Genomic DNA, 25,715 nt, shown 5'->3' with positions numbered 1-25,715 from the left:
TAGCAATGTTGTTAAAGCAAACCCAAAGTTTGGAGTGCTATGGATGAAGGCTTGGAATGTTGCAATCATCGGTTGTACATTTACAGAGGTATATCTCCCAAGACAAAGTGGAATTCTCCTTGTTAGCGCGTTTCTCGAGAAATCATCTTGCTTTTTCTCCACTTATGGAGACTTGTTGGACCACCTCATGTGTCATTCCGGATGCTTGCTTGCTTGTTGGACCACCTCATGGGTCATTCCGGATGCTTGTTAATTGCTATCTTGACGTTTCCTCCATGGCATCCCAAGCTATTAAGTAACTCCTCCACTTTGGTGATCGCGGCTTTCTTTCGTTCCTCTATTGGCATTACAAATACAAAGACATTATAGCACTTAAGTAATCGATCAAAGACCCGTATGAATGCATGGAGCATGCAAAAATGGATATTTTATAGTGGGAATGGAATGATGGGCTTCCAACTCAGATCTACCTTGTTTCTACTATTAGGCACTACCAACATGTTACATGACATGACTCCACCAACCCATTTCCCATCAGCTGCTTCTTCCTCTTCTCCGTCATCACTATTTTGGTGCTCCTCAATTACGCTAGCACCTTCCCCTTAGTAGCACCCTTGCCCTGGGTAGCACCCTTTCCCTTCTAAATGGCCACATGGTTGTCCTTATCCTTTGCAAGCTTCTCCTTGCCTTTGTCTTTGCTTTCTACTTCACCCATGCAAAATGGGCAAGGATACTGAGTATAGACACCTTGGGGACAACCAAGCATGCACTTGCAAGTCTCCACCCAAATGCCACTGTACATTAAATGTACCCACTTCTTTTACATGTAGTAATATGCCATTTAGCTGATCTTGTGATGCATGGAATTCTCTTGAACATCTAAGCTAAGACCTTATATGTTTCCTTTGGTACTTCTAAGGCTCTGAGCCACCATATTTTCTCCTCGTACACCCGAACACTAAATGAAGTAGGTTACTTTATCTCGTTCTTGCTTGTGTCCCATGCATGTGCCATTGCCTATTCATCAAGGTGATGCTCATACGCTCCAACCTTCTCCCTTTAACAATATGGCACTCGTCCAATTTAAGCACGAATGCTAGTGTGTCTCCTAACACTATAAATCACAAATGAATATCTTATTATACCACTGAAGGCAGAGTAGTAATTCCAAAAAATGTAAGAGGAAAGAAAACTCACCATGCAAGGGAAGCTGATAGAACTTCACCATGGCTTGCTATAGCCATTCTAAGTCCACAAAAATGTTCTTGAAAGCATCATATTAAAATACTATCGGTGACAATGTGCCTTTGACATGGAAATACTTCCCCACACATCTTTTCACATCATCATTATTATTTCTCTTGGCTTGTTTCACCTTTAATATAGTACACACACATACACACTTTTAAAAAAATGCTTATTATCTAAGTTATTAACATCCTATTACACATATTTATATTAAAACCATTAATCAAAGACACTTTAGCACACACTTTTTACTGTGCACAAACATGCACACACACTTACACATTTTTAGATTATATATCACACAATCTTTATCTTGTTCTTTGTATTCTTACAAACACATACATACTTACACACCAACACTTTTATGATAAATCCTATAAATAAATACTTAAAATTAAATTTTGGGTATTATGACCTAATGTTCAGTCCAATGGTTTGGATGATACTCATGTGTAGGTTGTCAATTGGTTAATACTTGCCAATGGTATACGTGCTTTGCAATTATCTTGATAAATTGAGAGTGTAGGAAACCCATGATGAGTACCACTTAATTTAAACATTTATGTTGACTAGCTGACTGGCATCTTACACAATTAAAGTGTGACATCTATAATATGTGGGAAGAGGTGGTGATACCTACCTTCCCATGAAAACATTAATCAATTGCTAACTATTTTTGTTTATTGGATGGTGGTAGGTATAGTCTCTTCCGTTTGGTTTAAAGGTGTAAAGAGGCCGTTATGCTTCTCAGCAACAAACTTAACAATTGCCTAAGCATTGATATTGCCAAAAGTTCAAAATTGTTAGGCTTTAGCTTATGCTCATGTTGAAAAACAAGAAAATCATAACTTCTTTGTTTGATTCTTAGTTCCATTAATAATTTAAACATTCTATTTTCTCTTTATTCCAAAGGTCTATGAAAATGGGAGGGTAAATCTAAAACACAAACACACACATAATTTAATCAATTATTAACATAAACACTTTGATATGGTTTTTAAGACGTGTATATGCACTATGTAAAATAGTTATGTGAACGTGGGTAATGCAATAAAGTTAATTTTACATTATGTGACCCAACAAAGATGTCGTGTTGTAAGTTAATTTTAAAAAAAGCAATGTGCCATCTCTATGATACTATTGCATAATTATTTATTGAAAAGAAATAAAGGGGGGCAAGGGAAACATAATTAAGGGGAAAATGTGCTCTAATCTTAATACTACATGTAGTTTTAGTGTATTACTATTTTTAAATTTATAGTATAATTTCTCAAAATATTTTTAATACAACACCAATTTATTGTATTTTATTTAATCTAGTAATTCTTTTATTTAAAATATAAGCTTAATATCACACAAGACCTTTTGGTGATGATTTCAAAGTGATAACTATATCTCCATAAATACATAATAATAATTATTTCAAATCAATAAAATATATAAGATCTTGAATTTTACTACCTTATATTCTTTAGTTATTTAATAATGATAATCGTAAATTAAAAAAAAAACTATAAGCTTCTCATTAATCTCTTTCTATCAAAAGATTCACACAATAATAAGCACATCTAGCACCAACACATTTCACACTTTGGACCTCATCTTATTTGTTCAAAACCCAAATCCTAAATCTAATGTTACTCCAAATACCCTTCACCACAAAACGTTTTTAAATACCAACAACTTCTCATACATATTCTTTACCCCACACCCTTCTAATTTGTATAAAATTCCACACTTAAAACATCATTTAGCTACACAATAAGACCTTTACACACCCTTCTAATTTGTACAAAATTCCACACTTAAAACATCATTTAGCTACACAATACGACCTTTGCACACCCTGCTAGTTTGAACAAAATTCCACATCCTTCTAATTTGTGCTAATGTATACAAAATTCCACACTTCAAACGTCATTTATCTAAACAATAAGACCATCATGCATATTAACCTTTTCTATTCCCTTAATTTCTTCATAAAAATATGTACATCTAATTGCGACATAACACTATACATCACCTAACCTTGTCTCCTATCCTAGCCTTACACATGGAAACATTCACTCCTATCACCAGTCACACAAGAGAATAAAGAGAACCACCATAAACTATCATTTGGCTAAGTTTTACATTGTGTGAGTTAAGAAAGGTCTAATGCTTTAAATAAGATTTTCCTTCAAAAGAACATTTATACATATGTACATGCACTCACATAAGTTCATATGAGGGTGTACATAAGATCGAGTCCCTTCATAAGAGCATGTATACATATGTACATGCACACACACAAGTTCATATGAGGATGATGTATATTTCCATGGTGTATCCTAATAGATTGATGAATGTAGTTATTCTCAAGGCTAAGACTAGTTATAAGAGCAAGGCTATTGTGAGGCATTTGAATATACATACATTCCTTTGCCCCATCCTTGCTCTCTCCTACCCTTCCAATCTCTCTCTCTCTCTCTCTCTCTCTTCAAAATAAATTTTTCTTAAAAATCACTCTTATAGTAAACATATTCTTGTCTCCCATCTTGTGAAGGACCTTCAGGGAAAAATTACATTTGCAATTATCAATCATCAACTTTTATAATCGAGCATGAATGTTACAAAGAATTTGGCTGAAATAAAGGGATTTAATTGTTATTTGAATATTACAAACCACAAATTAGAAAAAATCCTTCAAGATATCAAAGGCATATTATTAGATAAAACTTGAAAGGAGCATACTAGGGACATATTCAATTGGTATTTATTTTGTCCCAAAACACTCCCCCCAAAAAAAAAACCTTCCATTTTTTGCATGTTATATATGCCCATGTAAACTAAACAAAATCAAGAATTCAAAATCATTCTCTTGTGTTAAATTTGATGTGTATATTCCAAGGAATGAGCCACCATGTTAATTATTTTCAAGACATTTGCATTCATAGTTACAATAATGAATATGAATGTCTTAGCCCATATGTGATATAAAGAGGAAGCTTGACTTTTGTTTGCTATGTGAGATTTTCAATTTTCCCTTACTCCCAATCCCTTCCATCGAGGGGAGCATTTGTGTGTGTGTGAGTGTGTGTGTGTGTGTGTGAGAGAGAGAGAGAGAGAGAGAGAGAGAGAGAGAGAGAGAGAGAGAGAGAGAGAGAGAGAGAGAGAGAGAGATGGATGATTGATTTAAGTGCCATCACACAAATTGTTCACCAATCCTATGAGCAAGTGACTAAGATGAACAAGGGAGAGAGTCAAATTGATAACTCAAATGACTATGGAACTCTATGTCATCATCTTCTTTACAAATGTAATCCTCGATTTAGGGTAGAGCAAACAAACTCAATACAATATGATGTCGCTAAATGTGACCCCATTTACATAGTTGAGATGCACAGGTGATTCCCATGTGATTGTATAGGTTATGCGAGCTTACACCTCAAATTGTCAAGTTCTATCGAGAAGGTTTTGTGCTTGTTCATGAGAGTCAAAACTTACGATTTGATAAGTAGGAGGAATTCTCCAACACGTGACCATAAACCAATATGATGAAAAACTTGTGCATGTAAGTACATTCCTGGAGAAGATAACCTTGAAGGGACATTTGTGGGTTTGGCCTAGGCTCTTTGTTCTAAACTTGTGTCTACAAAACTAATGAACAAAAAAGTGTAAATTTTCAAGCTCGAGAACATTTGGTTCAGAATTCACAGCCCTAGAGCATGGTTATGCATAAGGAGGTGATGTCAAATTGGTGAATGGAAAATGGCATGCCATAGTGCCTAAATGTAATCTTCAAGCCAATGAAGACATAGACCATCTTCAAGTCTAAGGTGAATGCAAGAAAACATTTTCTTGTAGCCAATCATCTACTAATCCTCCTTTGAGCTATTGATATTTGTCTTTCATTGTGTGAGGGTGCATCCGGCTTGAAAATTTGACAATTTTTCTCTACCTTGACCATGCTTTCTTGTGAAAGTACGGGAAGTTTTTATTTTAGTGTGGGTAGTGTGACTTTAGGTACGGAGACCAAGAAACGTATAGGATGAGATTTCAATTAGTAACAAATGAAATTGTTGTGTATCTACCCACGGGCATGTAGTGTGGTTGTCAGGGGTATGATGGGAACTGGGTTTGAACCTAAACCCCCCGTGTGTGCACGTGTGCATGCGTGCATGCACACACATAGACATTGAAATTTCGCTAGTGACTCTAATCTCCCCTACATTGAAATTTCGCTAGTGACTCTAATCTCCCCTACATTGAAATTTCACATGTGACTCCAATCGAGCTTGATGGGAAATGGGTTTGAACCTAAACCCCCCTAGCTTGAAAAATTCGCTAGTGATGCCCTTGGGTTGAATGGAATCTTCCCAACGTTGAAATTTCACATGGGACTCCAATCCGATTCCCCCCAACCTTACACTCGTGTGTGTGTGTGTGTTTTAACCCCTTTACCTATTAGAGCTCTTTTATGCTCCTGTTCTTGTAACATCTTCTGATTGTGGGTTTTCCTCGCTTTGAGGTTTCCCACCAGTAATAAAAACCTCGGTTTAACAAAAAGAAAAAAAGAAAAAGTGTGTGTTTTGCTTTGTAGCATAAATTTCTCTCCAAAAAGGTCACTTAAGAAATACCGTTAACCCATGAGCATGGGACCCGCTGGTCCAAGGTCCAAGATGACCATAGCGAGCGCGCGTGTGTGTGGTCGGGTTGAGAGAACTTCTTTGTTATTTCCAGGTCATCATCTCCCCAGACTCCTTCCTCTCGCTCTGTTCTGCTTGGCCCCAACCCGATCCGCCCTTTCCATCCGATCATGCCTTGTCCCTTCCATCATTCTCTCGCCTCGCAGATCCCCTCGCAGCTGTCGGAGAGGCCCTCTGCTCACCCGGAGCTGCTGCCGCCATCGCCATAACTCGGTTCGAGCTGGGCGGAGATTCTTAAGATCAGGTAATACTGGCGAAATCCTTCAGGAATTGGCACTCAGAAGAAACTCTAGGGTTATGTTAGGGTCTTTTTTTGGAAGAGACTTGACCCTTCGATGACAACCTGCATACAATTTTAGGTTCCTTCACTTACAGAAAGTTTCAACTGGTTGAGTTTAGCCTGCTTCTCAGAGACTCCAATAGCTGAGCCAAGTCTCAGGATATCTCAGGCCCTTGCTAGGGCTGCAGTGCAGTAATTGGTCAGGAAGATCACAGGGGTTTGCTAGCACCAGTATGCGAGCATGGCAGGCCATGAGGGAGCTTTCCAGATTTTCACTGAGCGTGACTACTACAGGCTTGGTGAAACTTCAGACATGTCAGTTGATAGCCAACAGACCAGCAATGGAGGTTCAATGTACAGCAGTGTTGGATCAAACAACAACTCCAGAACTACAATTCTCATGCACCCGGATTTGAAAACTAAAACGAGGACCTTTGCAGGCCACAGTGTCGTGCACAAAAGTAGTGTGACTCACTCTCTTGGGGAGGATGCCCTTTCAAGCGCTCTCTTAGATGAGCGATATCCTACGGAGGGACTTGAAGGTTACGATGATTGGACTATTGATCTGCGCAGGCTGACCATGGGTCCAGCATTTGCTCAAGGAGCTTTTGGCAGGCTATACAGAGGTATCTATAATGGTGAGGATGTCGCCGTGAAGATACTGGAGAGGCCTGAGAACAACCTTGAGAGGGCGCATGCAATGGAGCAACAATTTGCACAGGAGGTGATCATGCTTGCAACTCTTAAGCATGAGAATGTGGTGCGATTTCTAGGGGCCTGCCGAAAGCCAATGGTCTGGTGTATTGTTACTGAGTATGCAAAGGGTGGCTCTTTGAGAATGTCTCTTTCCAAGAAGCGAGCTGTGCCATTGAGACTTGCAGTGAGACATGCACTAGATGTAGCTCGAGGAATGGAATATCTACACAGTTTTGGGGTTATACATCGGGATCTCAAATCAGATAACTTGTTGATTGCTGATAAGTCCATCAAGATAGCAGATTTTGGAGTTGCAAGGATTGAGGTGCAGACTGAAGGGATGACCCCCGAGACAGGAACATATCGCTGGATGGCACCGTAAGTTTCTCTCTTTTTGCTGGAACTTACAGCTCTTTTATCACACCTTGTTTCCTTTCTTTATGATAATTTGTTGCAGAGCTCTGTTATTGATTCTCTGATGAATGGTAGATTTTAAATGTCTGCTGATCCTTTCGAATTGTCAAGCAGCACCACCTCTTGTTTGATCACTGGTCCAAACTCCCGGAAAACTTCTTTTACCTTGAAATCTCTGTCTATTGAGGAAGCCCCTTCCTGCTGAATGAACCCCTGGTGAAACAACATCCTTTTTGCTCTTTCTTAGTGTATCCAGATCTGCAAACTCTATTTCTTTCCATCAGTGTTTTTTCAGCATCTGGCTGAAGTCTTTCCTCTTCAGTAAACCGCCAGGCCAGTTCTGCAGGTTGGACTTTTCTGCTCCTGTAAACCAAAGAGCCAATTTTGCAAGTGGATTTTCTCTGCTGCTTCCTTTTTCTGCCATTTGCCTTTCATAACTGACGGTCTCTATCTTATTCATGACAACCGGCTTCTTCTTGGTGTTGCCTAGCTTCTTTTGCTTCTTCATATCTAAGCCTCTGTTTCTGCAACCGGTTGTTTCAAAGCCTTTCTCCATACTAGTCTTGTTGGAAAACCTCATGTGAAATGGCCCTATGGAGGCATCATGTCATTGGTGACATTATCACTTTTTTTTTTCCCCTGGAAAGAGATCCTTCTCTTAGTTAAAACAAACAACCGTTGGCTGCATGTACATGCTCAGAACCCTCAAGAGAAGTCAAGTAGAAACTGGGAAGAGTGGTTCCCTCCATGGCTGGCCGCTCTCGGAGGGAAACTACCTCATACAAAGGAAGGGGGAGCAACACAGGCAGCCAGTAATGCCAAGCGATCTCGGCGTCGCGATTAGAGAGAAAGGGACCCGAGCGCCATGTGCGCAAAAAAGCCTCTTGCTGCCTATGCATGTGATCCGATCCACCGTTCATTTTCCCCCACTAACCGAAGAGGGCGTGAATGATATCAATCCAAATGGAGTGGATGGACTTAGCTGGGGGAGGGGATTGGGGTTGAAAGTGCCCTCAATGGCCTCGCTGCAACGGGCCTGTCATTCGTGCAAGCAGTAATACTGCTGATGATCTCCCATCTCTGACTAATGCTCGGAGACCAGGTCTCTGCAGATAAGTCGGGAGTGGCAACAATCTCTATCCTGCAGTGTGAAAGTCCGAGGGCCTGTTGCTCCCCTGCAACCTCCTAATAGAAACAGGTGGGGCCGGCCTGTCGCCGAGACTACTGCTCCCCAAGTGACAATGCATGGAACAGCCCACACTGTTGTAAAAGTGGAGAATCCTCGCCCAGACCTGTTGTGCCTTGGGACAATCCCAAAGGCAATGCTGCATGTGACTTCACGGATTGGCTGCAACACATACATGGTGTCAGCCGTCTTTCAATGGCCAACCAAGTGCCGACAACGAGGCTGCCGTGGGCTACCTGCCAGAGGAAGGGTGTGACCTTACTTGGCCGAAAGCTGACCCACATATGCTTCCAAAAATTTCCGAGGAAGCGGGAAGAGATGTCATGGGAGGTCCAATGCCTTGCTGTTACCGTTGTGCCATCTACAACCACGTGCCAACGATGATCATGGAAGCCAAGAATCCTAATCCTCTGAAGTGAGCCACCAGTGAAGTCTAAGAGGCGAAGAGAGTAAGTTGGCCATGATGGGCAACTGAGAAAATGAGTTGGGCCTCCCCCATTTGAGTTGAGGACTGCAAGGGGGATGTTGCAGTGGCAGGTGAAGGCTCCGAGCAAAATTTTTTTTTGGGGAGGGGGGGGGGGATTCTGAAGAGGAGTCTACCAGTTGGGGGGATGGTTCCGTTGATAGCCAGGTAAGCTGCTCTCCACCTTGGATCCCAGCTAGGCGTTTGAGGTGCGTCTCTTGGGGGGGAGCAGCTGGCCTACTCTCCCAAGGATTGACCAGACTAGTGGAGAGGGGCCTCTAGGCAATGTGAGAAAGTGCCAAGGGGGTGGCCATTGGGCATCCTGAAGAGGGGGTTCCAGACCAAGGGCCGACAAAGTCTCTCCGCTGAAGTCCGAGGCAGTCGGATGAGTGCTAGCTTGAGAAGACCTCAAACCCTAATGAAATTAGTTGCAAAGCGATCTTCAAAGGAGAAACTGAGGCCACGAGAACAGGCCTACTAGGTATCCAGGGGCCAACAATAGAGGGGGTGCGAGCTGAAATCCGTGAGAGAAGAAAGGCCTTCCAAGGCTCTCCACTTGGATGGAGGCCACAACAATGGACCAGCTTGCCGAGCAGGGCTCTGCTTTGAATAGCTGGGTCAATGATGTCTAGGCCACCACGATGGTAAGGCTGGATGATACCCTCCAGGCCACCTTGGTCCGCAGCCCACAGAAAATTTCGTTTTGGATTGAACACGGTCCTGATAGGAGCATTCTTTATGGTGAGAGTGCAAAGATACTCGATAGTTATATGAATCTCGGATAGAGAAGTATTTGCTGATCATCCTCGGTGTAACACGCGGAAGCTCTGAGAGTTTTCTTTCAGCCCTAAACACCACTTAGAACATGCTGATGCAAAAACGCAGACAGAGGGGAGAGTAGAGAGAGAGAGAGAGAGATAGCTGGAAAATTCAGTATATTCATATGGTACAAAAAGGTACCCCTACATCTACAGCCATAGGTTGCCTTCTTGAAAAGGTGGAATACACCAAAACAGTCCTACTACTGGATCCACTCCCTAGTGGAGTGAATGACTTTCAACAATGAGCATACTTGCCTATTTATAGGCCCTAGGACAAATAAAGTGCTGGCCAACTGCTGGTTGGCCAGCTGACTGGGCATAAATATCATCAATGCTGCGCCGCCTGTTCTCCATGCGGCCGACACCATCCCTCCATGTCTTCCATGCCTTGCTCCAAGTCCAACACTGGCCAAAATTGCTCTTCATGCTCCAAAACCTAGTTCTAGTCATCTTTTCTTTGGCTGCCCGCTTCTGGATTAGCTCCAGAGAATGTCCATGGCAATTCTTGCACATGACATTCCCCTCTGCTAAACTTGATGACGGGATTCCAACCTGCTCCCTCAAATAAAGTATATTGATCTTGGGAGAATCAAGTACTTAGTTTCTCCCGGTCGGATCGCCGGCAGGGAGGGACTAATCTATCACGGATTGATCGCTTTTATGTGGGCGACTGGTTAGGGGAGCGAGGGGGCTCCGTCGGCATTCTCGCTGGCACCTCATTTTCAGATCATGCGCCAGTTATCTTGACATTGGAGGAGAGGACACGGGAGCCCAGCTTGCAGTTGAGGATCCCAGAGAGGGTACTTACAGATCCCAGTCTCGCTGAGGACATTGAGAGGATCTGGCATGATAGTCAGTGCTCTGACCAGGATGCAGCGGGCCAGTGTGCCCAGGGACTCATCGATCTTAGCTCTTTTCTGCATGCTGCAGCTTTGACACGGTTGGGAGAGATTCGCGAGCGGGAGCATCGACTGAGACGCAGCCTTGCTTCGCTACAGCGCCTTCAGGAGCAGCAGCCTGCATGTGAGTGGGTGGCGTCCCAGCTGAGCCAGGCACGCCAGGAGGTTCGAGAGGTAGAGGAGTAGAGACATGAGTTTTACTATCGTCGTCAGGCCTCTCAGTGGACGCAGCTTGGCGATAGAGTGACTGGAGAGTTTTTTGAGATCACTGGGCCCCGTCATTCGCGAGCAGGAGTCCGCCAGCTTGGTAGACCGGATGGATCGGTAGCTACTGAGCTCGGGGAGATCAGAGCCATTGCCACTGCATTCTATAGAGACCTGCTTTCAGCGGAGCCTGCCACTGAGGATCGAGATGTTTGCAGACAGACTGTGTGGGCCCATGTGCAGAGGAGGGTCACAGATCGTATGCGTATAGTTCTAGGTGCGCCTTTGTCAGAGATTGAGCTTGCCGAGGCCTTGAGGGTCCTGCCGCGACATAGTTGCCCAGGGGAGGACGGACTGACGCCGGCCCTTTTTATGCGCTATTGGGACCTTTTGGGGCCAGGCCTCCGCAGGGGCTTTCAGCATTTTTTGGACACTGGGGTGATGCCGCAGAGCTTTTCAGAGGGCTTGATCTATCTTATCCCCAAGGGGGAGGGAGTATCAGATGATATTAGGCATTGGAGGCCTATTACGATCCTCAATACTGTCTACAAGGTCTTAGCAAAGGCCTTGAGTTTGAGGATCCAGCCGTTTGTGGGGGAGTTGATTCATGCTACTCAAACAGGATTTGTCAAGGAGCGTAGTATCCTTGACAACATCTTTACTTTCTGGGAGGCGACGGCCCGAGCTAGATTTCTTGGCGAGGACTTGGTCGTGATGCTTCTCGGTTTTGAGAAGGCATACGATAGAGTTGATTGGGGTTTCTTAGAGGGCACTATGCTTCGCCTGGGCTTTTGAGCCAGGATGGATCAGAGGGGTGGCGGCTCTGTATTCCATAGCTCGCAGCCAGGTGTTGATTGCAGGAGGACGGGGGCCGAGTTTTGAGCTGACCAAATCAGTCCGTCAGGGGTGTCCCCTCGCCCCTTTTCTTTTTCTCTTCTTTGCGGAGGCTATGAGCATGTATTTGACAGCAGAGGAGGTCGGTTTGAGGGACTTCAGCTCCCAGTCCGGGGGGAGGACCTGCTTGATGCTGAGTTTGCAGACGACACGGGCTTATTTTTGCATGGCCAAGAGGCCAATCTTCTTCGGGCAGAGCAGTCGCTCCAGGTTTTTAGTGCAGCTTCGGGAGCATTGATCAATTGGCACAAGACAGTGGCCTTTTGGATCAGTAGTGCTCCCACTCCGGCATGGAGCCCGGACCCCGGTTTTAGATGGATTCCTCCAGGCACAGCAGTGCGGTATTTGGGATGCCAGATTGGCCTAGATTTGTCACCTGAGCAGCAGATTGCCCCGCTTCTTCTGAGCATTCGGAAGAAGCTTTTGTATTGGAGTACAGCTCGACTATCCTTGGCTGGGAGGGTGGTGGTGGCAAATTAGGTGCTGTTAGCGACCATGTGGTACATTACGTCTTGCTGGATCTTCTCGAGCTCTTGCATTAGCCAGGTACAGAGGCTGATCAGGAACTTTCTGTGGTCTGGGCGGGACGGTCAGCCAGCTCGGGCAAAGGTTGCATGGGCAGTTATTACACTTCCGTTGGCTCAGGGAGGTTTGGGCATTATAGATCCAGTTGATCAGAGTAGAGCTTTATTGGGGAAGCTTATCGTTCGGGGGTTGCTTCTAGGCGCTGAGCCTTGGAAAGAGCTCCTCTTGCAGTGGCTGCAGGCTCGGGCGCCCCCAGCAGGGGGCACTTGGGCACCAGAGATTCGCTGGATCTTTATAGAGATGAGGAGGACAGGCCTCAGTAGAGGATGTGAGGACAGATTTGCTTTGAGTATCTTGAGAGCTTGGGAGCTGCTGAGACCGGGGCTCTCTCAGCGACCTCCTTCTTGTGTTGAGGAGCGGGCCAGACAGCCGCTCATCTGGAGCCCAGCGGTTCGCACAGAGCAGGGTCATATGCTGGGTTCTCGGCCTCGGCTAGCCTGGGGGCCTTTAGCGGCAGGCCCAGCTCGTAGTTTTGGAGACTGGCAGGCCTTCTGCAGTCTACCAGAGGAGATCCAAGTGGAGAGGCTGAGTCACTTCAGAGGGGGGTTGATTATGAGGGATGATATTCAGGAGGCACTCACGGAGGAGTGGTTCACGCCTCTCGAGCCAGTGGCCCCACGTTGGATGGGAGCCTTTACACAGTTGGAGATCCTGATTGCTGTCAGAGCTTGCACTGAGGATGGCAGTTGTCTCTACTATGAGATTCAGGATGAGGGCAGACTCCAGAGAGTGGAGGTGGAGTCGCCTTTGGTTGCAGAGTGCACCTTTCAGAGGATTCGGGTAGTGGCCGCCGCTTCTCGGAAGTGGCATATTGACCCGGACCCTGCTGATGTGCTCCCGGATTGGCGCATATGGGCATATGCAGCGCGCCCCTTGGCCCGGCTACAGTGGGACCTCGGGGAGTACGAGTGGCATGTTCCTTATGCATCCCTTGAGGCCACAGAGATCACCTTTTTCCAGTATACTGTTCGGCTGGGGCGACATATTTTGATGGCGAGGAGGACGGTCTCTCCAGCGGCAGCGGGGCATTGGCGACTACAGGGACTCTCACAGGAGTTCCTGGAGGATTTTCGGGCTCGACTCTGGGCTAGTCGACAGGCCCGCAGGATCTCGACTTTTCAGTGGCTGGTCGCCCACAGGGGCTCAGCAGTTGGTACTTGGCTTGTTTACAGCGGTCTTCCGGCGGCCTGTGTCCGATGCGGCCACCCTATGGAGACACAGAGGCATTGCCTTTGGGATTGCCCTCAGACGCAGCAGATTTGGCTGCGGATGCTGCGTATTCTGGCCCCCCTCTCTCCAGAGGGTGCCGCTGCTTGGTCGACTTCGTCAGGGCCTGCTATGGGCTATGAGATGGAGCAGGGCAGTCAGGCCATCAGATTTATTAGGGGCCAGCCTCGCCTGGTTCCGGCACCGGATTTCTCGTCCTCCAGCTGGACACAGGAGAGGGATTTACGATGGGAGCTCCTCAGCAGCCTCACCATCTGGTTCACCTCAAAATAGACTTTATAGCATCCCAATGTGCTTTGCCAGGGTTGGACATAAAACGACTGACTACTCCCACTGAATGAGCAATGTCTGGCCGTGTAGCAACCATAGCATACATAAGAGATCCACAAGCAGAAGCATAAGGAATCCCACGCATAGTACTGGCTGCATCATCATCTTTTGGGCAATCATCCTTGGATAGTTTAACATAGGGCTGCAATGGAGCACCCAAAGGCTTAGAATCAGCCATGTTAAATCTATCAAGGACTTTCTGGATATACTTCTCCTGTGAGAGGAAAAGCAACTTCTGTGCTCTGTCCCGTCTAATCCGAAGACCCAAAATATGTTCAGCTGAACCCAAGTCCTTCATAGCAAAAGCTGACTTCAGCTGGTCCTTAAGAGCTTCCAAAATGCTCTTATTCTTCCCTGCAAGAAGCATGTCATCAACATACAGCACAAGTATCACTGGGCTGCCATCTGCATCAGTTTTAGTATACAAGCAATGATCTGCATGGCTACGATTAAACTTTTGGTTAAGCATGAAAGCATCAAACTTTTTGTACCACTGCCTCGGGGCTTGTTTCAGCCCATAGAGACTACGCTTCAGCTTACAAACCAGATGTTCTTTGCCAGGAATGACAAAGCCTTCAGGCTGCTTCATATACAGCTCTTCATCTAAATCACCATGTAAGAAAGCTGTCTTTACATCCATCTGATACAGTTCTAAATCCAAAACAGCAGTGAGAGCAAACAAAACACGAAGGGTGGTCATTTTGACCACAGGAGAGAAGACCTCCTGAAAATCAATCCCTTCCTTCTGAGCATAGCCCTTAGCAACAAGGCGGGCTTTATACTTAGGCTGGCCGTCAACTGTCTTGACTTTGTACACCCACTTGTTAGGAATAGCCTTCCTTCCTTTGGGCAACTCAACCAAGTCCCAAGTGTCATTTGCATGTAAAGACTTAATCTCCTCCTGCATAGCATGCTCCCACTTGTTTCGGAGTTCACAAGACTTAGCCTCTTTGAAAGTAAGAGGCTCACCCTCATCTGTAAGCAAAACATGTTGCAAAGAGGGATCAAAACGCTGAGGTTCCCTCCGAAAGCGAGTAGACCTCCGTACCCAATGATCATTGGCTGGTTGGGGGTCAATATCGGGAGGAATCATAATTTCAGCATCAAAAGGCTGCGGGTTTTCACGAACAGCCTGATTTTCAGCATATAGGGGTTGCTGCCCTACACCTCCAGGAGCATGAAGCGGCTGTCCAACCTCTTCTGGCTCAAATATCACGGACTCATTATCTTCAGCCCTTTGTGAAGCATCCTGGGGCTCATTTTCAGCATCAATGGGTGGTTGCCCTTGCTGAAATTTGACCTTTTTCTGATCACCATGAGAGGCACAAACATTACGGAGCAGCTTTGCCTCATAAAATACAACATCCCGGCTGCGAACCACTTTGTTGGTTGATGGCAACCACACACGGTAGCCCATCTCACCTTCATCACCGTAGCCAACGAAGGTGCCCTTCTCGGACTTAGCATCAAGCTTGTTCCGGTCTTCCTTGCGGATATGCACATATGCATCACAACCAAAGATGCGTAAGTGGGCATATGAGGACGGTTTGCCAGACCAAACCTCCTCAGGGATTCCACCTTTCAAAGCTGTGTGTGGAGATCGATTGCAAACATGAACTGCAGTTTTCAAGGCTTCTCCCCAAAAATCCTGAGAGAGATTAGCTGTGGACAGCATGCATCGAATTCTTTCACACAGTGTACGATTATACCTTTCAGCCACACCATTTGAAGAGGGACTATAGGGGGGTGTAAGTTCCCTCTTAATGCCATTATCATCACAAAATTTCTGAAATTTAGTACTAACAAACTCACCCCCATTGTCAGTGCGTAAGCATTTAATCTTCACTCCTGTTTGAGTATGAACAAATGCATAAAACTTTTGAAATGCAGCAAAAACATCATCCTTAGATTTCAACAAAGTGATCCATACTTTTCGTGAGTGATCATCCACAAAAGACACAAAGTACTTTGAACCACCTTTAGATTTAATGGGCATGCTGCATATGTCAGAGTGGACCAAGTCCAACTTTTCAGCCTTGCGAGAGGCACGAGAGGAGTAAGAACTCCTATTCTGTTTCCCATACAAGCAATCATTACAAAAAACAAGCTTGCTTCCTTTTGCATCAAATTTGTTCAAAGAGGACAAAATGGAGAGACCCTTTTGGCTCATGTGGCCAAGTCTCTTATGCCAAAGCTCCATGTGGGAGCGTACCTCTGCAAAAGCAATAAACTTACCAGACAAAGCCTGACCATGAAGGCTATATAATGTTCCTTTCTTGCATCCTTTTGTAATCAGCCTTGTGCCTTTGGTCAATTTCCATGTGCCATTTCCAAATATGGCCGTGTATCCCAAGGCATCAAGCTGGCCCACAGATAGGAGACTGGTTTTCAAACCAGGCACATACCTCACATTTGGCAGCACAAACTCACTACCATCCTGCAAAGTCAAATTCACGGTGCCCATACCTTCAATATTGCAAGCATGATCATTCCCCAAGAACACCTTTCCTCGGGAGCCTGCAGTGAAAGTTGCAAAACACTCCTTGATAGGAGTTACATGAAAAGAGGCACCTGTGTCAATAATCCAAGTCTGTGAAAGCACATCAGATTCATACATCAAGGCATGAATAACATCTGGTTCTGTGACATGCAAGTTATGAACATCAAGTGCAGAAAAAACACATAGCACATCATCTGAGTCAGACAGTTCCTCTATGACAACACCAGAGGCCACATTGGCCTTGCTCTTGTCCTTTTCGAACTCTTCTGCTTTGCTGGAATTACTCTCTTTTTCCTTCTTTTTGTCATTTGAATGACTGGATTTCTTCTTCCGGTCTTGCTCCATCTTGTAAAATTTGCAATCTGGCTTCTTGTGGCCTTTACGACCACACTGGTAGCATGTAACTTCAGATTGCTGGCCCTTGCTCTTGCTTCTACCCTTTGAATTGGTAGTAGTATTTCCCCGCTTGGTCGTCCTCCCTCGTGAGACATTTGCAGAACCGCTAGTCTCTGAGGTCTTCCTCCGGATATCTTCATTGAGAATAGCACCCCTGACTCCATCAAAAGTTAGGTTGGGATTTGTCCCAAGTGACACCACAAGTGTTTCCCAAGAGTCAGGCAAAGTAGTGAGCAAAAAGATAGCTTTCAACTTATCATCAAAAGCAGGCAATCCAGAATCCTGCATCTGATTAAGCACCCCTGTGAAAGTAGTAATATGCTCTACTGCATTCTTAGAATCATCAAGTTGCATATTCATGAGTTTCCTGATGAGATGTACCTGGTTCACTGGCGTGGTGATCTCATAGGTGCTTCTCAGCTTCTCCCAGACGGCATAGGCTGTTGTCAGCCCTTTGAGGTCTACAAGAACCTCATCAGCAACAGCCATCTGGAGATAGGCAACGGCCTTTCTGTTCAGGATTCCCCATTCATCATCTGTCATAGCAGCGGGTTTGAACTGCTCAAGTGCAGTATCACATTCCCGCAGATAGAGGATATTCTGAATCCTCACCTTCCAAAGATCAAACCCAGTGCCTGCAAACTTCTTAATCTCTAGTAGACCCTTAAGATCACTTGTAGACGCCATGACTTATCAAACTGACACTTCAGAAAGTAAGTAATAGCAAGATGTTATGTACCAGATATGGGTTGACTGTAGGATGCTCGTAGATTGATGAAACAACTTCAAGTGAAGGTGACGGCGGAAGAGAATCACCGGATGTCGATGTAAACTCGCCGAGGGGCAGAAAGTTGCTGTCTTTGGTGTTGCTCGAAGATCCTGTCTGCTGGAGGCAGAGACGGCTGCTGCTAGTGGCCGTGGGACTGCTGGCTGCAGCCCGGACTGTTTGCTGGTGGCCTTGGGGCTGCTGGCTGCAGCGTTGGCTGCTGCTGGTGGTCGTGGGGCTGCTGGCTGCAGCCCTAGCTGCTGCTGGTAGTCGTGGGGCTGCTGGCTGCAGCCCTAGCTGCTGCTGATGGCAGCCGTACAGCAGGCAGAGAACAAGACCACAGAAACGCTGCTGTTTACAGCAGCGCAGCACCAAAAACGCAGCACAGAAACGCAGCAATGGAGAGCAAAAAAAAACGCAGCACAAGGGGCAGCAAGGGATAGAAGAAACGCAGCACAAGGGGGCAGCAGAGGGAGAGAAAAAAAAAACGCAGCACTCTAGAAAGAAAAACGCACCATCTTGATGAAAAAAGGGAGGTGTTTGACGCGAAAAACGCAGACGATCCCGTAGTCAAGTGGTGGAAGACACCTCTAACTCCATAGCTTCTGCATACAGCTTCCCTCCATAGCTCTGATACCAGTTGTTGGAGGAGAATGACTCAAACACAAGAGCCTTAGCCAAGGAAGTGCAGAGGAGATAGAGAAGAGTGAGAGTGAGAGAGAGAGAGAGAACTCACACAATGCTCAAGAATATCTTGAATGTCTTATTGAGGCTCAAGGGAGACCTCGTATTTATAGTAATACAAGGGTATGGGCGGGCGCCCAACTTATGGGGCGCCCGGCGGACCAAATACAAAGAATGCCGTTACAAGGCCCAAATGGGGGCCAAATGTACAAGTAAATATATGGCCGCGAAGCTCTTGAAAAGAGCTACGCGATGATCAAGGTCCGGAGGCGAAACTGGGACTTTATACCCAACATCTGGTTCACCTGGACGGCCCGGTGCTTTACGGCCTTTGAGGGGAGATTGGAGCCACCAGCAGAGACTCTACGGGGGATTTGGCAGGAGTTGATCCACACCCTGCGAGGACAATACGACCGCATCCGGGGAGACTCGGATGAGGCGATCTTACGGCGCCAGGCCTTTCACACCACTTGGCGCTGTGGCCCTTTCTACACCTTACACACGGGATCCCCCCGTTGGCACTACAGGCCACCTGTTTGGCTCTTCCCCCCCCCTATTGTATGATTTAGCCTCTCAGTTCTTTGTACTGATGCTTGTATTTTGCAGCACCTAGGGAGAGTCTCCCGGGCTGCCATGCTGTATTCACTGCTCTGTCTCTCTTATGAGCAGGCGAGATCTTTTGTAGCCCTACGGGCGTTTTTATATAACTAATGAAAGGATCTTTTCTCGGGGAAAAAAAAAAGTACATAGTGTCATGGGCATTTCTGACCAGATTTCCATACCAATGCATATGAATACAGTATTGCAAACAAGTGGTTGTCGATGTAGACTTGCAACCCACACTACTCTCTTAAGTGCCCATGTTCCCTACCATCTGCTCGCTATTGTTCCACCAACACATGGTAGCAACAATCTGCAAGAGAGCACGTAGGACAAGAGAACACTACACAGGGTATGTGATCTTGTAATCCGGTTCCTCCCTCCTGCTACTTGCTTCCATATTTAAGCATAAAAGCTTACCAATAGCAAGTAGAGTCGATGACAGCGGAAGTCTTCGCGATGGAAGTCCTTGGAGTGTTGAGATCTTCGATTTGTCGCCTTTCTTCGCAACAAAAGTCTTCAAGAGGATGAAGGGAACCTTGGGAAAGCTTCCCCTATGGTTCAACTTGATAAAGGAGGGCTGAAATTAGGGTTTTCAGCAAAAAGACCAGAAATTACAGCAATAAAGAGAGCTGTTTTGCTGAATTTCAGTCATTGGGAGTGTGTAGGAGAGTGATTAGCATCCGGAAACACTCTAGGAAGCTTGAAAATCACCTTAGCAAGCTTGGAAATGGAGTTGGGAAGGAGAATGTGCAGAAAATGCAGCCCAACCCAAACTCTAGAGAGAGGAAGAGGAGTGAGGTGGTGAGTTGTCCAGTGTAGGTGGCAGGCAGGTGCTTTGTGGAGCAAGCTAGAGTGGACACATGGCTGGTTACTCCCTCCCTTTGTACAAAGGGGATAAGGTCTGGGCGGTGGACATTGGGTTATGTCTACCTCGGGACATCAGTGTGTGTGAATACCGGGTTGGTCATAATTTATAAGTGAGTTTTGGTCGCCCAAAACTTAATGAAGTGTGTACACACTCACTTATAAATTAGTGCTAACTCCTAAGGCCAAGTTTATGACCAATACTTACCACCTGTCACATGCCACATAACCATGTCAGGAGATAGTTTCACACGCACGGTTCGCAGGCGGGCGTCCCCTTACCCAGAACTACACATTGGTCAAGCAAGCATGAAAACAGCATGCAATTTCAATTGCAAGCAAGCACATAAAGATGCTATGCAATGCAGCATTGGTATGGACAATCCCCGTTCATGAGACCAAAATAGACGTGCTCCAGGCAAGTACACGAGGTACCAGACCCAATAGAACACCAATCCACCAAGTATTTCCGGGCATGTACACGGAGGCACAAGTCCCAACGGAAAGAGTCTACAGTATCACATGAGTGGCATCAATCCCTGGCATAAACAACTGCCATGGACACCAGTCCAATGTACATACATGATAAGAAAGCACGGGTGGACCAATTGGGTGGCCAAATGGTGACATCCCCCCCGGCTTCTAAATAGTTGTCCGCAACTGAAAAGCATCCAAATATGTCTGAAGCACATGCGGGCAATCTTTGAAGAACTCTTCATCTACCCATTTAGCATCAATGTGAAGATAGTTCTTAAACTTCACAAGGTAACGCCTCACAACTTTGTCTGCAGCAAGCTTGCGTTCCTTGTGATACACAGTCTGCTCTGGCTGCAAGATCTCCTCAAGCTCATCCACTTCTGGTGGATCTTCAATGACTATTTCACTGGGCTCCGGCCCTACATACTTGCGAAGGAGACTCACATGAAAAGCATTGTGTATGTGCCAATGACTAGGTAATGCCAATCTGAAAGCCACTTCATTGATCTTTTCGATCACTCGAAAAGGTCCATAGTACTTGGTTGCAAGTTTAGGATATGCACCCTCTTTGCCAGGCCTCTTTGCAAGTCTTGCTTTCTCAAATTTCAGCAATACCCAATCATTCTCTTTAATATCCAATTGCCTTCTATGCTTGTCGGCAGCCTTTTTATGCTTGTCGGCAGCCTTTTTATGGCTATCCGCACCTGAGCAAAAGTAATATCCAAGTCTCTTACATACTCATCAGCTGCAAATATCTCATCCTTTGTGTAAAGGATGGGTAGCAAAACCACCTTACCATAAACAATCTCAAATGGGGCCTTTCCCGTAGATGCATGTATCGTGTTGTTGTATGCAAATTCCACAAGCGGTAAGTACTTCTCCCAAGAAGACTTTTGATCCGCCACATAACATTTCAAGAGATCCAACACGGCTGAATTTGCAGTCTCACTTTGCCCATCCGTTTGAGGGTGATAAGCTGATGAGAAGTCCAATTTGGTGCCCATATTATCAAATAAGGCCCGCCAAAAGAGACTTGTAGTCCTGGGATCTCTATCCCCCACAATGGACTTCGGCATTCCATGATGTTTGAACACTTGTGCAAGATATATTTTAACCATATGCTCAGCTTTGATGGTCTTTTTGACCGGCAAGAAATGAGCTTGCTTGCTAACCCTGTCCACAATTGTTCAAATTGCATCATTACCCTGTTGGGTCCATGGCAAGTCCATAATGAAATCCATTGTAATACTTTTCCATGGCTGTGTGGGAATAGGCAATGACTGAAGCAAACCTGGTGCCTTTTGCCTATCAAATTTGACCTTTTGACAGGTGATACATGCACGTACATGTGCCTCTATGTCCTTTCGCATACCTGGCCAAAAGAAATACTGCTCAATCATGTGCGTAGTAGGCATTATGCCTCTATGACCAGCATATGGAGGAGCATGGCACTCATCCAAAACCTTTTGCCTCATGTCAGACACCACACCTAGGCAATTATCTTTCATGAGATAATCCTCTTTGATCACATATGAGGCATGTGCATGACCAGCCATCAAATCAGCCCAAATAGTGGCAAAATCAGCATCTGTATGATACAAATCAGGCATGGTAGACAAGTCTCCATGAGAGGCAACCGAGATAGCTGCTACATACGGCTTTAGTGACAATGCATCGGCCACTACATTCTTCTTTCCCGGGGTGTGCAAGATCTGAAAATGAAACATAGAGAGGAAATTAGCCATCCTCATATGCTTCTCTAACAACTTAGTTTGAGTAAGAAAATACCTCAAACTCTGTTGATCTGTCTTCACAGTGAAATTAGCCCCAAGAAGGTAATGTTTCCATATAGTAAGTGCATGAATTACAGCCAAGAGCTCTTTCTCATAAATGCCAAGAGATAGCTCTGCATCATGCAATCTACGGCTCTCATAAGCCACGGCATGTCCCTCTTGATTAAGGACAGCTCCTATGCAATTTCCAGAGGCATCACATCCCACACAAAAAGGCTTTTGCAAATCCGGAATGATCAACACTGAGTAGTTGCATCTTTCAATTTGAGGAATGCATCTCTCTCTACATTAGTCCATTTGAACACGGCCTTCTTCTTTGTCAAATCATGCAAAGGAGAAGCAATCCATGCAAAGTGCCGAATGAACCTACGGTAGTAAGAGCATAATCCAAGAAAACTACGGATCTCATGCACCGAACTCAATTCGGGCCAATTCCGAATTGCATCAATCTTTGCAGGATCCATCCGCACTCCATCTTTGGACACAATATGCTCAAGATAATGTATCTCTGACAAGAAGAACTCACTCTTCTTTGCATTTATGAAGAGTTTATGCTTATGGAGCTCTTAAAAAACAATAGCCAAATGAGTTTTATGCTCTTCTTCGGTCTTCGAGAAGACTAGGATGTCATCAAAGAAGACACTTGTAAATTTCCTATACCCATGGAATATGCGATCCATCATTCTATTCAATGTAGCCGGGGCATTTGTAAGACCAAAAGGCATAACAAGATACTCATAAAGTCCAAATGCTGTCCTGACAGCAGTTTTGTGTACATCCTCAGGCACTACACGCACTTGATGATATCCACTCTTGAGATCAATTCGGCTAAAGCATGCCAATCCATCCAACTTGTCAAGGATGTCGTCTATGCGTGGAATCGGAAACCGATTCTTGATAGTAAGTTTATTCAAAGCTCTATAATCCACACACATACGAAAGGATCCATCCTTCTTTTGAACCAAGAGGATGGGTGAACAATATGGAGAAGAGCTTCATGATCTCCTCTTTTTGGGATGCACTTACACGATAGGCTGGCCTATTAGGTGCTACCCAGCACAAGATCAATGCGATGATCTTCCAGTCGTACGGGTGGTAACTCATTTGGTAACTCATTAGCAAAAAAATCATTGTGCTCTTGCAAAAATTTCAGCCTATCATTACTAAGAGTGTTTACATGTACATTATTTTCCTCAACATGATCCGTACAATAATCAAGTACGCAAAAACACTCTTTTTCATTACTTTCTTAATTTGTACATGAGACACAAGGGGAATGGTATCACCCTCTTCACCAGCATCAATTACATGCTCTCAGCCTTTATGCATGAAGGTGATCCTGTTGGTCTTGTAAGCCTTGCACGGATCAATATGTGTATGCCAAGGCTTTCCAAGCAATACATCACAGCCATTCAAAGGCGCCACAAGAAAATCCTCATGATCCATATAGCCTTGAATTTGTATGCGCAACTTGCCAAAAATAGGCATGACTTGCACTTCTCTACCAACAAAGGCAGTCCCTGCTTCAATTTGAGGACCCATGTCCTCCACTTCAATACCCAAAGCAGCTGCCATTTGTGTGGATATGAAATTTTCAGATGCACAATCATCAAACATGAACAAAGCGGGCTGATCTTTGAGCTGTCCCCAAGCTTTACATACAACCCCATCTTTGCTATTATGTGAAGTGTTGCCTTGCACATCTGGAACCATATGCACATTAGGGTTTGATGCATTTGCATTATCACGCTTCTTCTTGTTTGGGCATGCCTTTGCAATATGCTCGGTGCTACCACAAGTAAAGCATTTCCCCTCACTCACATATTGCTTTTTCTGCTCCGGAGTGAGACCATAGTCTCTCAATTTGAAGGGACGCTTCTTGGTAGTGCGTTTGGACCATTTTTATCTTGGTTTTGGTCTTTTTTAGGTGGCTGTCCATCATTTTGCAGGTTTTGGACAGCCCTCTCTTTGCCTTGAAATGAGGATTTAGCCTTATTGGATCGACTCACTTTGAGTTTCAATTGCTCGGTGGCGGTGGCGGCGGCTGCGATTAATTGGTGTAAGGTATGACCAGGATACATTTGTAGTCCTGCTTTTGTACATGGGTTGCAATCCCGATTGAAACCTTCTCTTCCTTTCCGCCTCGGTGACATGCATAAATGGAGATACCTCCAAAAGCACTTTCCAAAACTTTTGTACATATGCATTTACCGATTCCCCCTCATTTTGCTTTACCCAATCCCACTTCATTGTTATCTCATTCAATGCATTGGGAGGCAAGAATTGAGCATAGAACCTCTCCTAGGCTCTGCAGCGGTGGTGTAGGCTCAAAATTTGCACTGTTCTGGCACTGCTCCCCCAGCTACTCAGGATCATTTCTGATGCATTTATAATGAAGTTGAGCACACTAATTATGAGAAATAGTAGTTTATAAGATAAAAACACCTTTAATCATGTGTAAAAATATAGTGTTTATCATCTACCTAATGCATCAAAATTGCTCCTGGAGGACTGGGAAAGTTATGCAAGAACAGTGCAAATTTAGGCTCTACAGCAGCGGCGGTGCAGGCTCGAAATTCGCACTGTTCTGGCACTGCTCCCCCAGCCATTCAGGATCATTTCTGATGCATTTAATGAAGTTGAGTACACTAATTATGAGAAACAATAGTTTGTAAGATAAAAACAGCTTTAATCATGTGTAAAATTACATTGTTTGTCATCCACCACTGCATCAGAATTGCTCTTGGAGGACTGGGGAGGCTATGCCAGAACAGTGCGAATTTAGGCTCTGGAGCGGCGTGCCTTTCATGAACACGCTTACATGCCGGATCATGGATTTCTAAGTGAAATCCTCATCACTGAAAGCAATATCAAACTGGGCAATAAAAGCAAGTGCCTTTGATGCATCATATTCCCCATGATATGTGTCAAACTTCACAGATTTGTCTCCGGCTTTGAAGTCACGAGACTTTGATGCATGTGTGTGTATCTCAACATGTTTTCCCCCATGTTTGTCCATTGGGACAGCCCTTGTGACTGACATCATTTTTGGACCAAAAGGTGATGCATAAGGCATAGATACATGTGCCCTGTAAGCATGAGGCATGGCTGGCCCCTCAACATGCATTGATACATTTTCAGCCATAACTTCTCCCTCACGAGTACACTCGAAGGCATGAGTGGCATGAGAGATACGGGGAATACCTGCACCAACAGAAAATTGCAACCCATGTTGCATGTGTTGTGCATGCACATTTTCAGCCGGCAATGGCATTTGACAGACATTTTGACCACTGCCATAAACATTGTATTCTTCACGGGCTACATAAGGTATTCCTCCATGGCGTGAAGTCACTGATTGTTCCTCTCCCATAGCATGGAGATTCATCCTCTTAGACATAAGTTCTTGTTCGGGCACTTGTGGGGATTCCAAGACATGTGGGATGGTTGCCTTTTTTGCATAGGCATCCTCGGTACGAGCCAAGTATGCACGTGCTGCATCCCTCGGTTGTATGTGCAACTCTTGAAGCTTTCTTGGCCTTAAAACAGTCATGTACCAATGGATCCTCGTGGCGGTAGAGATTCAATTCTTCTTGTTGTGCATGGAGAAGAGCCTGCATACGAGTAAGTTCAGCCCTCAAGACTATGGACTCTTCATCCTGTATCTTCTCTTTGCCACGGGAGGGCTGTCCCACAT

The 25,715-nt window shown here is 45.1% G+C and overlaps 1 protein-coding gene across 2 annotated transcripts in view; it reads left to right on the top strand.

The window, feature by feature from the left end:
• The first annotated feature begins 5,928 nt into the window (after positions 1–5,928).
• The window catches only part of LOC147635525 (serine/threonine-protein kinase STY13-like), a 40,565-nt gene continuing 20,778 nt past the window's right edge, over positions 5,929–25,715 (top strand). The window contains exons 1-2 of one of the 2 annotated variants that reach the window (XM_086802856.1): positions 5,929–6,180; positions 6,296–7,290. In XM_086802856.1, coding sequence (XP_086658982.1) covers positions 6,458–7,290 — 833 coding nt within the window. In that variant the 5' untranslated portion in view covers positions 5,929–6,180; positions 6,296–6,457. Of the gene's footprint in view, positions 7,291–25,715 lie in introns of both variants that reach the window. The other variant, XM_086802855.1, reaches the window with a different exon arrangement.

This window comes from Cibotium barometz, chromosome 9 (genome assembly GCF_041138505.1).
Source record: "Cibotium barometz isolate CiBa-2024 chromosome 9, ASM4113850v1, whole genome shotgun sequence".
Lineage (NCBI taxonomy): Eukaryota > Viridiplantae > Streptophyta > Polypodiopsida > Cyatheales > Cibotiaceae > Cibotium > Cibotium barometz.
This window is presented reverse-complemented; position numbering and strand designations above follow the sequence as displayed.